This window comes from Epinephelus moara, chromosome 7 (genome assembly GCF_006386435.1).
Source record: "Epinephelus moara isolate mb chromosome 7, YSFRI_EMoa_1.0, whole genome shotgun sequence".
NCBI classification, from domain to species: domain Eukaryota; kingdom Metazoa; phylum Chordata; class Actinopteri; order Perciformes; family Serranidae; genus Epinephelus; species Epinephelus moara.
Window position 1 is genome coordinate 26,732,208 of NC_065512.1, and position 16,955 is coordinate 26,749,162.

Consider the following 16,955-nt stretch of genomic DNA (forward strand, 5'->3'; position numbering starts at 1 on the left):
TACTCAGCTTACATTATTGCTTATCTGACTCCCCACCAGATAAACAAACTTTCTGTTGATGCAGTTACACAGACACAGAGCAGTTAGCATGAGCTAATATAGTGACAGCAGCAGGTTTCATAAAAACGTCTCAACAAACTTGCATCAACCCTGACATGGCTCGACTCTGCCGTTAAACTCAGCAATAACCATTTAGTAACATTAGTCATTTAATCTGTTAGCCTGAACTAAACAGTTAGCAACTTCACTCTGTGCATGTGGCGGTCGGACTCTCTCTAACCCCAGCACGGAGCTCGCACTCCTGCAGCAGTAGTCTTCTTGTGGTGCTTGTCTCATGATAAACAGAGGGCAGTAAGGGCTGTAACGTTCATATAGCATGATGAACCTCCGTTGGTTAAAAACAACTACAGTCTATGGTATTTTCACACGGGAATTATTTGCTTGTTTATTTGCATTTAAAGCAGGGAAGTTTGATCCAATCACAACTGAAGATGAATTCTAATGCCAGGTGAACAGAAAAACATAAAGCTGTCCGCTTGTGATGGGATCACCCAAGACACATGTTAATACCAAGTGTAAACAGGCTCTATGCTAACATGCTGATGTTGAAAGCTGAAGCTAATGGGATTGTCATTAATTTTTGCAGGACTTTGGTCATACACCAAAGTATCGGACAAGTAAATATCTTGATCTAATGAAATGTTACCAAAGATATTACAATATAGTCTGTCTGGACCAATGTTATGGCAATCGGTGGGTATATTGTACTGAAAACTAAGGATACTTCCTCTAGAGAACATTATTGGCAGTAGAAAATGTCATGACCATCAAATCCATCAAATAGATGTTGAGATATATCTGTCTGGATTAAAGTGGTGAACCAACCATCCGACCTACAGACTAACTATCCCTGGCACCATGTTGCTAGAATGGCTAAAATTATATCACCAATCAACATGCCTCAACGACCCCAGAAAAAAGGATTTCTATTAATAGTCTACAAGGCGTTTGGGGTGAAATTTTCCTTTGGGTCTAATTTTTTAACAGTTTGGATTCAGTCCACGTGTGGGGCACTTCTGTGTGGACTGGCACTTCATTGTGAACAGGACATTACTGAAGCTATTAGCGTTATAAAGTCTCATTGTCTCTGTCAGTTGTGCTGATGTGGTCTCGTTCCAGCTCTTTGCTTGTGATGAGTACAGATGGACGGAGCTTGTTCTCTCTGGACACGGGGAATCATAGCTCACAGTTAGGCCCCCTATACACTACAGTCACACCTCATTGACCAACATTACAGCAAAGGAAACCAAATCATTGCAGGGGGGTGGCAGTAGAGGACCTCTTCTCAACAGTTTGCCCTCTTTGATCATCATTCTCAGTTATCACCCTCTACAGGGATGAGATTTAAGTCATCTGCAATATGTTCTAGTTTGCATTTTTAGGAGTAGTATGAGTAGTAATAGCAGAAGAAGTACAGTTGTAGTAGATCATGTATTCATACTGGAAATAATAATCATACTGGCCAAGGTAGCATTAAAAGAAGATGTACACACTGTCTCATAAGCATGGAGAAATATAGTGAAACAATCAGACAAACATTTGCTGACATATAATAGATTGCTGTCGAGGTATAAAGGCATAAAGTAGTGGCAAGTGTGAAAGAATATTTAATTATTTGTCCCCATTAATGACAAATCTTCACTACACACACTGCTCCTACTAGTCTAAAACTTCTATAACCTCCTCTTTTGCTGAGAGGCACCGCAACATTTATCCATCTTTTTATAGCTGCAGTACATCTGCCCGGTGACGTTAATAGCTTGATCCATTTCTGTAGAATGTGCGGCCTCCCTCCAGCTACAATAGACACAAACAGGCCGCTGTGGTCAATATATTCTACTCTACAACCCTCCGTCCTCCAATGTGTTTGCACGTTGTGCCGCACAAAGTCAGTAGTCAGTTGGCAGCTTCTCTGCATTGTTTGGTGATTGGCTGGGAGCTAAGTGGTGGTGACGGATTGTGATGTTGATGTATTTACCTCCTCTGTGCTGACAGGAAGCTGTTCCTATGTCCTGATTGACTGGGTCTCATCACAGCAGCCGGCGTTGCTTTGTTTAACCCGGTCAGGTTGGGGAGGGTTTGCTTACTCACTCGATGAGACGTCCATGAAGATGAGAAGAAGACCTTCCCTAATCTTGGCTGACATTGGCCGCTTGGCAAGCAGAGCAGCTCGCTGTTGCACTGCAAATGGGTGGATATGTAGCTTCACTTCCTCTGAGACAAAGTTTGTTGTATAGGCATGCTGAATATGAGATAGCTATTCCACATCAGCACAAACTATAACTTTTTTTGGGGAAATAACCATCATTGTTCTCAAAATGTTTTGGGGACTTTTAGATGTCAATACCATTATATTTGATGGGTCTCGATGTAAACAGGAAATCCAGCATTAAAAAAAATGTTTCTGTGAATGCAGGACTTCCAGCTGTGAGTCGGAGAGGAGCCCATATCTAAATAAATCATTGGGCTGCCAGTTGAAATAATGTTTTCTTTTCTTCCATTATTCACTGTCATTCAATGTCATTTGTCTCCATCATCACCACAGATTGTCTGCCCACTGTTCAGACTGACTTATTCAAACTAAGGTTCTTGGTGTACTTTCCCTTTAATTGCTGCAGGCAACAAAAGGGTTACAGGAGATCCACATCATGTACACTTGTGTTGCAAATGCAGGTCTTTCAAAGCATACATTTGTATTTGAAAAGACTCATTAAAGATTAAAGGGGTCAAATCAAACTGACAGCTCACCCCCAATTCAAAAACACATACTTTCCCTTTTACCTGCAGAGCTATTTATCAATCTAGACTGTTTTGGTGTGAGTTGCTAAGTGTTGGAGATATGGACCATAGTGATGTCTGCCTTGTCTTGATTATAAATAGGACTCAACTTCATTCATTCATTTGGAAAACTCAACAGCAGTGTCTCTTTCCATAAATTATGACCCCCTTATTTAACATAATGCACAAACCTTGTTGTGCAGTTTCATGTAGGAACTGTTTTCGTTAGCGCTTTTTACACTACTGAGTCACATTCACCCATTCACACACTGGTGGCCGAGGCTGTCATACAAGGTGCCACTTGCTACTCAGTAACCATTCACACACTCTAACAAACCGATGGAACAGCCATCAGGAGCAATTTGGGGTTCAGTATCTTGCCCAAGGATACTTTGACATGCAGACTGGAGGAGCCGAGTCCCACTGCAGGTTTGATCGTTTTCAAGATCTACTAGTCAGTCACCAACGTTTAAAGATGTTTACTCTAAAGTATTTTAAAATTGTCATCAACTTTGACTGTAAATATGTAAAATAAACATGTCAATTTGATCATTTTCTTCCCGACCACTCATTGATTCTTCTTTGTATTATAGCCTATAAGGCATATAATCTTTGATAGCCGGCCCAGCAATAAAAATGACTGGTGAAATACTTACTCGACAGGTGAAATGGCTCTGAACAAGAAAGGGAAAGGATGGCGGAGGAGGCAGCAGGAGCCAGCACAGATACAATTACAGGTTTACTATTGAATGTAATATTGTGTGACTGTGAAGTAAGTTAGAGATACATACTGAAGAGGCAGAGAGAGTCTTGAAGGTCTTTAGTGACATCAGATTCTCTTTATACCATAAAAACTGCATTAGTAGGCTATATAATTAATGCTAAAAAATGTTTTTCCATCTCACAGTCTGAGGGTGAATTTCAGTCCCAGACTACCCCTGCAACAAGGTCTGTGGACTGACAGGAAGGCAATTCAGGCACTTAAAAAAAGCCTTTATTGTAGTGGCTAAATCATTAAAAGAGCCAACATGTCTTCATCAGGGCTTTCAAAACATACAACACAGGTATGGCCACACCTGTATAATGGCAGGAACCAATCAGAGGCCATCACATGACCGATATAATGGCATGGCAGGTGAAACACATAGACAGTAATGAAAAAATAACAAGTAAATAAAATAGAGTGACATGAGATAAGATACCCAGAAAAAATAACTCTTCATTGAGACCAGGATTCTTTAAAGCATCCAGTTGATGGATCCAAAAAACTCCCCTTTGATTCAGCTTCTGTATTCTGTCACCCCCCCAACCAGAGGTTTAATGTGTTCAGCACCCTCTATGCGTAATAAGGAATCATTAGCATTATGAAATTCACTGAAATGTCTTGCCATGGGGTAGTCGCAATTTTTTTGTTCTAATGGCATATTTATTCTCAGGAAGGTGATCCCTCAGGCGTCTTTGCATGGCCTATAGAGGAAAAGCCTCCCACACATGGACAAGTCGGACGGTAAATAACAAAAGTGGTATTGCAACTGATAAAATCATTTTGTTTATAGGATCTGTTTGTGTTAACATCCATGAAATGTTTAGTTTGCATTACGGTGTCACAGTGAGGACAATGTTAAAAGGTTTAGATAACCAAGTGCTTTTTTTGTCTGCTGGAAGATGTGGATGCATAAGTCTGTCCCTAAGTGTGGGGGTCTGTGGATTATCTTGAGTAGCTGGGTTATATTTTTTTGCAAGGAGACATTACTGTTGAGTTTTTCAATTTCTTTTTCTTTATTTTTTTCCTGCTTTGAGCACCACAAGCCAGATGCAATTTAGTTCTATTATGTTGAAGAGGAGGCAGCAATTTCTCCAACACTCTGCGGCTCACAGCAAATCAATCCAGATTTATCAGTAGCACTACAGGTAACAAGAAAAATGTGTATTTTTAATTTTAGGGTGAAGTGTCCCTTTAAATAATAAAACGAGTGAATGTAGACTGTTGTTCGCATTGTTAACCTTTATTTATATTTATTTATCTTAAGTTTAATTGGTCATTAATTCCCAGCAAGTAGTATTAATCCACCAAACCATGGACAAAAAATGTATTATAACCTTCCTCTTTTGCAACCCTGGAAACATTTTACATTACAAACAGGTGCCAACAGATTAGATTTGTCTCTCAGATGGGGATCATCTGGTCAAAATTATATCACAAGTCTATTATACCGTTGTGAGGTCCTTGAGGAAAAATTTGGGAAGCCCTGCACTTGAACCAATGAGATAACATACGTACACACACACACACACACACACACACACACACACACACACGCCACTGCCTTGTCAGCTAACCCCCTCTAGTGCCGAGCTTCCTGCACAGATGCGCACAGTCTCCCACTGTAGCCACCGCTTCAGCTGCTCCTCCGCTGCATCCCAATCATTCCTCTCCTCACCGTCCCCTTCTGGCTGCTGCAGCGGACCGGGCTGGAGACAGGGAGCTGGTAGTCCGCGCCGCATCGCCGTGCCAACAACAGGATTTTTAAAGTCTGTCACGACTCCGTGCGCCACAGAGACGCACTAGATTGATAAGGACAGTTGAGTGTATCTTTGACACAATGCAAAATCGGCGACTGAAGTCCGTGGGAAATCCGCAAAGTTGTTAGGAGCTAGGTGTTTCTCACCTGTCTGAACATTTTTGATTTCACTTTAAATATTTTCAACCACTTTGTCCAAATCTCTCCGCTCCGTGCCACCGCCGCCGCCGCCGCCGCTGCCTCCAGGTAAGGGCATGGATCTCCTTTTGTTCCGTCACCCGGCACATCTCTCCAGCCGGGACCGAATGTAAGGACCAGTGGATCGGTGCTTGTGGAGGATCCAGCCGCGCTTTTTCTCTGACCACGTTACCTCTCGGCTAGAAGTACCTCATATAAAGCCGGTGATAAATGTTGCAGCAGACATGAGTTTTGGAAACAGATTTTTCCTCGTTTCACTCTTTCTTGGAATTGTCCTCACTGGCTTCAGCCACTGCAACCAAGGTGAGTTTAATGATCCACTCCTGCCATACCTGAACTAGTTTAGATTACTGCTCATTTATTCACTGTTTTTTCATGTATTCCCTCGTTTTAGTTTCCACTGTTTGAGATAGATACAGGGCTGTTAATCACTGTAAGAGCCAATAAAGTAACAGACTCCACAAAAGTAATGAGTTAAACCAATAAACTGATGACCCCCGGCAGATTGAGCAGACCTGCACTGCTGACAATCATCCATCTAGTGCGCAAAATCTGGGAAGTTTGACATTGTTAGATATCACTTTTTTTGCCTTTTTCTATAGCAGTCCTATTTTTTATTTGTGAAATAAAATACACTACTCTTAACAATCTCAAATTAGTCATTTTGTTTGCACATAAACGCACCGTGACAGAATCCAGATTCAGCTTTAAAGTTTATTATTTCCCAGTGGAGTTCCTTGAATTGCCTCAGCTCACTTTTTATCCAAACACAGAATCAGATAAGAAAATGAAATACAGTTTTTATGGAAATCAGCTGCTGAAGTGACAACCCCGAGGCTGCTTTAATTACACATTCTGCATTACACACTCACACACACAGACAGACACAGCAGACAGTAGACAGAGCAGCCACAGATTGAATCATTAAGTGGGTGACAGTGTGAGAATGTGTCTGTTTGAGAGTGTGAGTGCATGTATGTTTTGTGCCGTGGGTGTTGCAGAGCATTTTAGACGCATACAGTAAAAGGTTCTCAGCTGCCAAAGATGCATTTACCCAGTGAGAGCTTGTGCGTGCGCACGTGTAAATGTGTGTGCACTTTCTGTTGCTTTTGAATTCACATTGCCACACATGTCTGTATGTGGTGTGGGCACAGTATGAGAAGTGAGTGTGTTATTGTACACACAGGGCATCGCTCCTGCAGGTGCACTTCTTTGCACAAGCTGGCAGTCCACCTGTCTTTGTATATGATGCTCGAGTGTGTGTGGTTATGGTCACGCGCTTTTGTGTGTTCCTCCATGGCTCCACATGCACACACACATCTGCAGCATCAGTGAGGTTTAAAATAGTCTTATTGATTGTGCAGGACACAGCGGGATCTGCCCCCCAGGTTATATTTTATTGTTCTCTCAGTTCAATAAGAGCGATGCTACTCCCTGTTCTCCAAGACAGCTGCTACATAACAGCCTCACTCTGTGTTTTTCTCTGTCACAGATTGAATGATTGAACTGATGTCTGCTTTCTATTGTACTTTAGTCTCTCATATTGACTGGTCTGGGACCTCAGCGGCACAATTGCAAGTCGTTGTGTACCACAGAGCGGTGCAGCTCAGAATGGAAAAACTGATAATAAGTCAGATGACAAAGGAAAGTGTCTCATTAGATGCTGAGGCATAAATGTTTCTCGCCTTGCCACATCAAACTTGTCTCTCAGTATATTGCTTTGCCAAAATAATTTCAGGTTCCTTCTGTGTACGGTGGCATGTTTCAGACATTTCACTGTTGGGTTTGTATGGGTATTAGGGAGACTAAATTGCGCAGGTGCATGAATGCAAGTGTCAATTCCAACCTTTCCTCTCAATTCACGCTGCGATCCAGCCGCCTCATGACCACGTACAGAAAACACAGTTTTTCCTGCTCAGCCACAGAATACACTGTCCTGTAAAGGCAGGCTTGGGACAAAATTCAACACCATTACACACAGGTGTGTTCGTGTAGTCTGATGTGCCTGAACACAGACAAACAGAACTCAGATGATTGGGGATTTCACAGACAAAATTGGGCGAGATGTCAGCTGTTAGGAGAACAATAAAAACCAATCACCTTTTTCTTCTCGCCTGTGTGCCTCCCTCACAGCAACACATCAGATAATCCCTCACATCAACCCAACTGGGATTGCAGACAGTTATTAACAAAGCTCTACTCACTCACTGCCAAGTTTGAACAAGCCTTTTTTTCCCCATCAATAGATCTTCCCATAATCTTTACTTTTATTTATTTATTTTGTTCTCATTTTCCTTCCCTTGTGAAGTCGGCAGCGGCTATATTTGCTATAATGAACATTCACAAATCTCATTTACTAACCTGATTTCTCGAGCCCTTGTAGAATTTTCCCGAGCAGAAGATTGCTCATACCCAGTAAATCGGTAGATGATGTCTTTGTTCCAGACTTCTGACATTGTTCAGATTGTTTTGTTTTTTTTCCTGACAGAGACATTCAGGCATGAAAACTCTCAAAAAGCAACCCATCCTTCGAAAAATGGATGAGTCTGATCAAAGCACCACATGTGAATGTTATTTTTGTTGGTCAAACGCATCTCACTCAGACACGGCTGGATCTTTGAAAGTTTGAAGCCAGTCAGCAGCACAAAGAAGAAACCTGTCAGTCGGGATGCTTACAGTTAGAGATTTCAAGACTCAAAAGACTAGCCATGAACTCATCATCAATGTAATGTAGCTTTTTGCATTGATTTATGCGGATGGCCGATTAAAGCTTTTGCTCTCACTGGCACCGCACGCAGAGCACAGAGATCACCATCTCTGCTGTAGATGAAGGAGATATTCACCAGCAGTGTGCTGTCAAAGAAAATCAATCAATCCAGAGCAGCCGTAAAATGTTAACACTGCACCTTTGACTCGCGAGCCACACTGTGTGTTTGTGTGTTGTGAACTTGTGTGGATGTGAATTATTATTACACAGCAGCAAAAATATATATTCAAACATAATCCCATCCCTACTCGTCATATTTTGATGCTTGGTCAACCTTTTTGTATTGTACCTTGACACAGAGGAAGTCACTGAATCTTGACGCAGAAGAGACTGTGGTTAGTCACATGATTTGACTCATGACTAAGACGGGGTCAGCGGCTAGGTCTGGGCAACAAAACTATTTGGTTGGGATGAGGAAAATATCATGACTTACGTCTGACAAAATAACTCAACGCTGACTTTCAGTTTCACACAGGACACAAACACTGGTCTTCTGGGTCAAAGTCCTGTACTTGTTGGACGCGCTCACCCAAAACAGACTTTTGTGCTCTTAAATCTATGTAATTTGTTTTGAATGTCTAATAATGACATGGATGGGTTTACACTGGAGTTGGTTTAAAGCCCTGTGGGTCTTATATATTTGCTAAAGGGCACGTCCCCGGTTGGACTATTTTGATGCCCTGGGGGTGAGACCAGGCTGTATATTCACAATCAGTTTCAGTACGCATGCCCTGAGGTTTGTTCTCAAAATGCTTCTTCAAAAACAAATATTTCAATATTAATTTCAACACTGGGGGATTTTTCAAAATTGTATTCATATATGCACACGATTATGCTGTAAAATGAAGCTTTATCCTTAAGAAGGTTTCCTGAGTTTCTACCTCATGTTAAGTGGAGCGCGTGCTTCTACATGTAATAAAATGGCCTGTACATGAAGGCCCCCAACCTAGAGAGACAGAAATTACTCCAGGCTGGAGACCGTTAATTTTGTCAGGACTCGGCTTCCTCAGAGGCATCACTGTATTAAGATAATGATTCTTGAGTTGTGCTGTATGTGAGCTTTATGGTCACCTGGTGAGCAAGATCCACTTTATACTTTACACTTGAGGAAAATAACTCCTATCAAAGTCATTAATGGTCAAGCAAATGTGCCTCCGTGAATGCTGTTTAATTTTGAAATGTCACTTATATGAATTAGCTTCTGTATTAAATGGGACCCTGCTGGTAGTGTTTCATGTCATAGCCAGTTAACTACAAATTGTACTTGGTTACTTACGTATGCAGTGTTGGTGACAATTAGGCAAATAGTTTCAGGCTGATATTCTACTGTCAAGGTGTGTATCCACATAGGTGTTCCACGTTTTGCCTAATTTAGACCTCCGCCCTCCGCTGGGCTGGGGATTGTGAAGATATCACCATTTTTGCTTTTGATTTTTTTTCCTCCTTTCTCACCCTTACATAATTCTTAACAAAGCTCCACCCAAGTTAAACCTGAGCAGAGGTGTAATTGACCCTTAGGTAAGCCCCAACCCTTTGTAATCATCCATCAAGTGTCAGGGTTAGCACAGAGCCCACCGGCACTAACTGCACTCCCTGAAAAAATATTACATAACTTTTGGAAAATATGAAAAAGTGATTTCAGAGAGAGGCAGACAAAAGTGTCTACAAAATGGGTTTGAAGGATATCTCCAGGATGTCAAACTGACTCAGCGGTGAAAACAGGTTATAAAGAAAAAGAAAAAGGCTAAAATCCACAGATCACAGTGTGAACCGCCACTTCACTTGGTGATCGAGACAGAAGAGTAAAACAGGGTGAGTCTTTATTGACACAGCAAAAGTAGCATGTGTATACACTCAGTATACCTTCAGTGGCTAGTGTAGGAAAAGAATTGCTAACTTAGTAACAACATGTAACGTTTAAGGTATATCTCCTTCCAACCTCTCCGTGTCATTACACGTTATTTCACATCACATTGCTTGAAATCCATAATAACAATTTTCCCAAATAACAAGTAATAAGTAACCAGATGCAAAAGCAATAACATTTACAGTTTGGGAAAATACCACATGATAAAAATATAACTTTTATCATGTGGTATTATGTGGTAAAGGCTGGGAGTTGCTCGTTGTTGTGTATATACTGTACATGTAAAACAAAAAATGGCATTCTGCATAGGAAATCCTTATACAAACTTGAATTCATTGATGAACTGAATAAAGTAAGTGATTAAGTAAATGAGACGTGCAAAAAAAGGTGTATGTTTGTATCTACTGTAGCCAAAATAACTTCAAAATGGTCTCCTCCTCATGAGTTACACACCCCGTGAGTGTATATATAAAGGGTGATTTAAATCTTATCTCATGAAACACTGCTGTTGCACTCTATGGGCACTTCAAGCTACACTCCAATTAGTGATATCACTGCAGGTGTTTTGCCTGTGAAAGCTGATTTAAAAAACCTGTTACTGATTGAGGTGTGGCCAGAGTCACATCATGCCTGTACTGCACATTGTGCGAACAGTATCTGACCCAGTGCTGAGCGGCTGATTGACGTTACTGGCATGAATTCCCTTCACTAATCACTCATTTAAAAACACTTACAGCCTATATCAGATCTAATCAACCACATTCAAAGATTTGCTTTGCTGCCATTTATTATGTTCTTGATTGTTTGATCTTGGTGGAGTGTGGAGCGAGTGTGTTGAAAATCTTGTCATGCCTGTCAGGTTGCCTCTGCTATGGATAGTTTTCCATTTCACAGCATATCATCCCCTCTGTTGAGAGCACAGCACTTTGTTTACACCACTAAATGACAGTGTGCAATCCTCACTGAAATACTCACCAAAATCAATTTTCACAAGTCTGTTCATCAAATGCCATTGTTTGTCTTTTAACAAGCCTCTCTGTTTACCGGAATGGGTATGTAGGGAGCTTGCAAATTAAAAGGGTTTGTCTTTGTTTAGAAGTAAGGCGTGCTTTGCTTTTTGCACCACAATAGTCTGAGAAAAAAAAAGCATTTCTACTGCAAAAAATGTTTCATTAATCTTTCACCACAACAGAAACAAGTGTGTTGTTATAAGTGAATGCATATAATGTACCCAAGCCAAAATGATGAATGTTTTAAGAGCCACACTTGGTTTTTAATTCATGCAACTTTTTATATATAAACATAACAGACAGGTCTTTGAGTCAGAGCAGTCCTATATATGGCCCAAAGAGTACTACTTGACTTACTACCACTAGAACGAAGTAAAGATGTGCACACCTGTAGACAGCCAGTATCACTGTTATCTGAATACTCAAACTACTCCCCACTCTAATTTACATGCAGTAACACTGGATGAGACTGCCTTTGGGTCTTTTGTTAGGGCTGTAGTTATTTTGAGGTGTTTGTGTGGCCTGCGAGGGCTGTAGGCCAGACAGGAGATGTCATCATTCTACTGGAGCTCCATATATTTATGAGTTGGCCAGCTCATGTTCTATTTATATCTAACCAGTGGAAGTCCCAAAGGACCCTCAGCTCCAGGCAGGGTCTGTGGGTGCCTCGCTGAAAGATAACTCTATGGAGGGATGGGAAGAGAGAGGGAGAGAGGATGGATGGTTATGTGCACGCAGGCAGTTTTAGCGTACACTGCTCAGCAGACATTTAACCAGAATACACACACACGGTCAAGTGAAAGTGCACACACATGCAAATATGCACTGAAATGCACACATAATTACACACACTCAAACACATACATACACACCACTTTTGTAATATGGAAATGTTGTAACTTCATTTCTGGGTTGTAAAAAGCTTTTACTGTTTTTAAAGAATAGTTTTCAGTCACTGCCATCAGGTCACACCAGTAACTCCTGTGAGGTCAGTTGAAAACGGTATCAGCACACATCAGACATCAGTCTTCCTTTACACCATTCCAGTGCATGTTTTCTCTTTTTTACAAATCCAAACCTAAAAATTCAGTTTGTATGTTACTTAATTGTTGTTGTGGTGACAATGTAACTGCAACCCATTCTCATTCCCAGGGTGTCAAGTACTGATTCTTTGTTACACTGTGTTATGCGCACTGATGCGTGACACCAAAGCACCCTTTGGTGTCTTTATGAGATGCACCGGGCTTTCAACTAACTGCAATGTAAATCCATCTGTAGCAATACTTGATGGTGAAAGCAACAGATGTAGTATAAATAGTGAGAAAGTCTGCATATGGCGGGAGTGAGGGGAGATGGATGGCTTAAATGAAACCAGACTTTAATCCACGAGAACACAGTTTGTGTCCAACGTGAAAACAAAAGTCAGCGTTGTTTTAATGTAAACGGTGGACTCTAGTGATTACTGCGTTGTGTTGATATGAAGAGGCCCAGATTGTGGATATCTTTGGAGGCGATCTCCGTTTGTTCCTTACAACTCTGACAGCAAGAGGTAAAAACAAAATCCTCCGTCAGTTACAACCATATTAACTCGAGTCCCTATACAAATGAAGTGACACAGGAATATGTTAGCATAAAATGAGCTGATAAACATAGATCAGCAGCGCTAAATCACAGAAATTACTACGAGAGCAATGTTGCTTACCTCCTCCATGGAGTACAACAGCAAAAAGGCAAGGTACCCCACTCTTTATAGGTGGGGTACACCCAAAGGTGAATGTAGGGGTACAGAAACTGAGTATCAAACGTTCCACGCATGTCAGGTGATAACAACTGAAACCATCCATCCATCCATCTTCTAACCGCTTATCCTCTTGAGGGTCACGGGGGCACTGGAGTCTATCCCAACTGACATTGGCGAGAGGCGCAGGGCTGACACATAGAGACAGACAACCATTCACGCTCACATTCACACCTATGGACAATTTAAAGTCACCAATTAACCTAGTCCCCAATCTGCATGTCTTTGGACTGTGGGAGGAAGCCGGAGTACCCGGAGAGAACCCACGCTGACATGGAGAGAACATGCAAACTCCACACAGAAGGGCTCCCACACCCAGGATCGAACCGGGAACCCTTGCTGTGAGGCGACAGTGCTAACCACCACACCACCGTACCGCCCACAACTGAAACCAATTTATATTATATTAATATTACAAATGCACGTTTTACTTTGTTACACATATTACCACTGTATGACTGACCCAAGTACATTAACATAATATTATACAAATTATGTACAGTCTTCGTGCACTGACATCACACATGGCGTAATTACATCATGTTGCATAACAAACATACTAATTTCAAGCAAAAACCTAACAGTAATTTTGTTGCCTAAACCTAACTGCAACTGTTGGACAACATTAACCATGTTACAGCGTGTTTCAGCTGTGCGTCAGATAGATGCACTAAAGGGTGCCTTGTGATTTGCTATGAGACTTCAAGTGGTGTGGCAAAGCGTCAGTATTTGACAACCTGGTAGTGAGAACAGGTTGCAATTATGTGAAGAGACTAGGGGTGGGGGAAAAAAAAATAAATCGATTTTTATATGCATCGAGATTCTTTCTTGAACGATGCGAGCATCAATGTGGAAAACTCATAATTGATTTTAATTTTATTTTTATATTCATTTTTGAAATTACCGTAACTCCTCGACCATTCACGCTATCGACGTAATTCCAACGGATTCTGAAAGCTGAGAAGCGGAGCTTTCCAGTGATATACGGCATTACGGTAGTGACGTCATTACCTGTGGCGGAGGGGAGGGAAGTGAGCACAGCAGGAGGAGAGTGACAGCTGACGAGGAGAGTGCAAGTTGGAGAGTTTTAGCGGAGATAGGGTGGCGTTTTCTTTGTAAATAATATTAAGTGTTGTAAATAATAGTATTTGTGTTTTTTTTAGAGCTTTTGAGTTTTTTTTGCCGTGTTTTTGTCGTGTTTTCACCATAGTTCGTAGTTTTGCCATCGTTCATCTTTTTTTTTGCAATAGTTCGAGCTTTTATAGTTCATAGATAGTTAAAGTCAGTTATAGTTTTGTAAATACTGGAGGAGAAATGTCGAGGAGGGACATAAGAGTCCCGTTGAGATTTGTGGATGAGGAGGATGGACCAGAGGAGACTGGTGGAGTGTTGTCATCTTAACCACAGTAAGTAATAGGCCTACAGTTTGTATGCACTGGATATGTATTCCCAGCTTTATTACAATAATGTTTTTCAATATCTAGTGTAAATTTTCTCATTGGCTCGTTTTATAATCGAAATCTTTGCCCTCGGAATTGAATCGAATCGTGACATGCCCAGAGATTCCCACCCCTATAAGAGACAATGTTTCTTTGAGTTAATGAAACACTACATTTATGTATGGCGCTGGATTCACAGGGAGGTAGTGGGGGTGGATGGCAGACATACAGTGTGCAGGACTGTGACACCAGAATCCTGGGTTCATGTCCAGACGTCTGTCAGTGGTTATGTCTAGGCGACAAAAACATTTTGGTTTAGGTAGGGAAAGATTGTGATTTCATTTAAATGTCACTAAAGAAGATAACGATAACAAAATAATTCTCTTGTCACTAGGAATGGATACCTTATTGCAAGATTACCTGTTTTTGAGGAAAACAAATGAAATATATCGTCAGTGAACATTTTGATATGTTCTAGATCAACATTTTTGCCATTTGCCAGGTCATTGTGCTAATAGAAAACACAATTCACTCAGCATGATGTTTTTTAAATGAATTCTGCTGTTTCAAATTAGACTTCTATAAATGTAATTTCTAGGAGACAGGGCTGATACATAAAGCACCTCTATAATGTCCCCCTTTTAAGGTGTGTTGAACATGTTTTGCAATGGCTGTTTCAAATTAACACCATATAAAACATTTCGATCAAGGCTATTTATAAAGTTTGAAAAGGTTTTGACCCAACAGTGTATTTTTCACTGCTGGATACATTTCCTCACTGCCTCCTAATGTACATCAGCTGTTCTTTATTTATGGCAAAGTGAAGTGTGAAAATGCTCACTGCAGTGAGTGACAGGGCCAATTTTTGGTAATTAGGCCTTTCTCCAGGGACTGTGCTGCTTACCTGCCCACAGTAGTCTAATGGTGTCCATTAACACCATTGGCATTGCCAGTGAGTCCACCAGCCTGGCACTGGCACTGACATGGCACAGACCCGGCATTGGTGGGCAGAAAAAGACACTGGAATTGATCCAAAACCAGCCAACATGGAGGAAATATTAAACCGAGCCAGCAGAGCAGAGAGGACGAGATTGGAAGAGGAGTAGGGAAGGATCAGCATGAAGCCTTCCCTCGCTGTGTTGGACAGGATAGTCAATCAATAAAATCTTCTGTTACATTTTCATATTAATCAATGTCCATTTTCTCCAATTTGGCAAAGATTGAAATCACACAATAGGATTCATTAAATGCTTTGTGCTGGGGTTTTTTTGTATCTTTAGTATGTAATACCATCTAATATACAAGATTTAATTTACTTAAAATGTTCAGGCTGTCTGGAATAAACAGAAAGGGAACTGGGCAGGTAGTATAAGCAGTGAGTTCATGGCCAGACAAAGAGGATCATCTAATAAAACTCAAATTTAAAAAAAAAATTCTGGATAAGGTGTATTCTAAAACTTGACACATTTACAGCCACGAAGTATCATAATAACATTCATAAGAAGCTGTCCTCAAAAAATATTGGTATTGATCAAAATGCAGAGGGGTCAAGGTGTAGATACGACTAGTAAACTGTCAAATACTTTTTCAACCCGTCTCCCTCTTCTCTGTTACTCTTGCTGAACAGTATGTCTGTCTTTTTCCCTGTGTCCTCCATTTTACTCTGCAAATCTGATTTTACCATTCCCCAGCTGTCAGTCATGCACAGTATATGGATTTTTACAGATGACATTTCTATAATGCTGCCTTGAAATCGTAGGGAAAATACATATCTCTCTCCCTAAAAACCTCACTTATAGGCTAATCCTGGTTTCAGGAAGCACACATAGCCATTACGTTTTAGAATATATTCTCTGGCACACTAGGAGTTCCCACTCCATTAACATGACCTCAGCAGCTCATTGCTTCTACCTCTCCTTGCATATGTCAATGGATTTTTGGTTGGTGAGGCGAGGAGACCAGAGTGCATAAAGATGTGTGCTTAAGTAGTAAAATAGGGATTTAACATTGAAGTTACTACATTTACACATTAACTCAACACATTTACAGTTAATATATATATATATGTTAATTGTGTGTGTGTGTGTGTGTGTGTGTGTGTGTGTGTGTGTGTCTTGTAGCGATGAACTCGCTGATAATTATCACCCAACTCTGCAGGTCACTTTCACTGATCTCATCAATCTGTTTCCAGCAAAAAGCTCTAATGAACTCATTTTACACTACCTGCTCAGCACCACATAGCAGACAGACACATTTAGCTACTAGCTGGTAAACAAGGTGCAACGTTCATAAGCTAAATTTCCCTCGGGAGTTGGTGGAGACCAAAACAGAGCTACAAGGAAAGAAAATATTGGACTTACAGTTAATGGGTGGCCAGAAACATGACCCCAAATCAATGCTTATGTTTGCTTTATGTTGACTATACTAAGGGTTATTTGTTAATGATGCGTTAATAGCTTGTTGCGTCGCACCCAACAGCCAAAAAGTCAATTAATGCTGCTTTAAGGCATTCTTAA

The 16,955-nt window shown here is 40.9% G+C and overlaps 1 protein-coding gene across 1 annotated transcript in view; it reads left to right on the forward strand.

Moving 5' to 3' along the window:
* Positions 1-5,254: 5,254 nt before the first annotated feature.
* Positions 5,255-16,955, forward strand: part of LOC126393564 (ephrin type-A receptor 6-like) — a 226,335-nt gene continuing 214,634 nt past the window's right edge. The window contains exon 1 of the mRNA XM_050049776.1: positions 5,255-5,861. Within this exon, the coding sequence (XP_049905733.1) occupies positions 5,783-5,861 (79 nt within the window). The 5' untranslated portion in view covers positions 5,255-5,782. The remainder of the gene's footprint in view (positions 5,862-16,955) is intronic.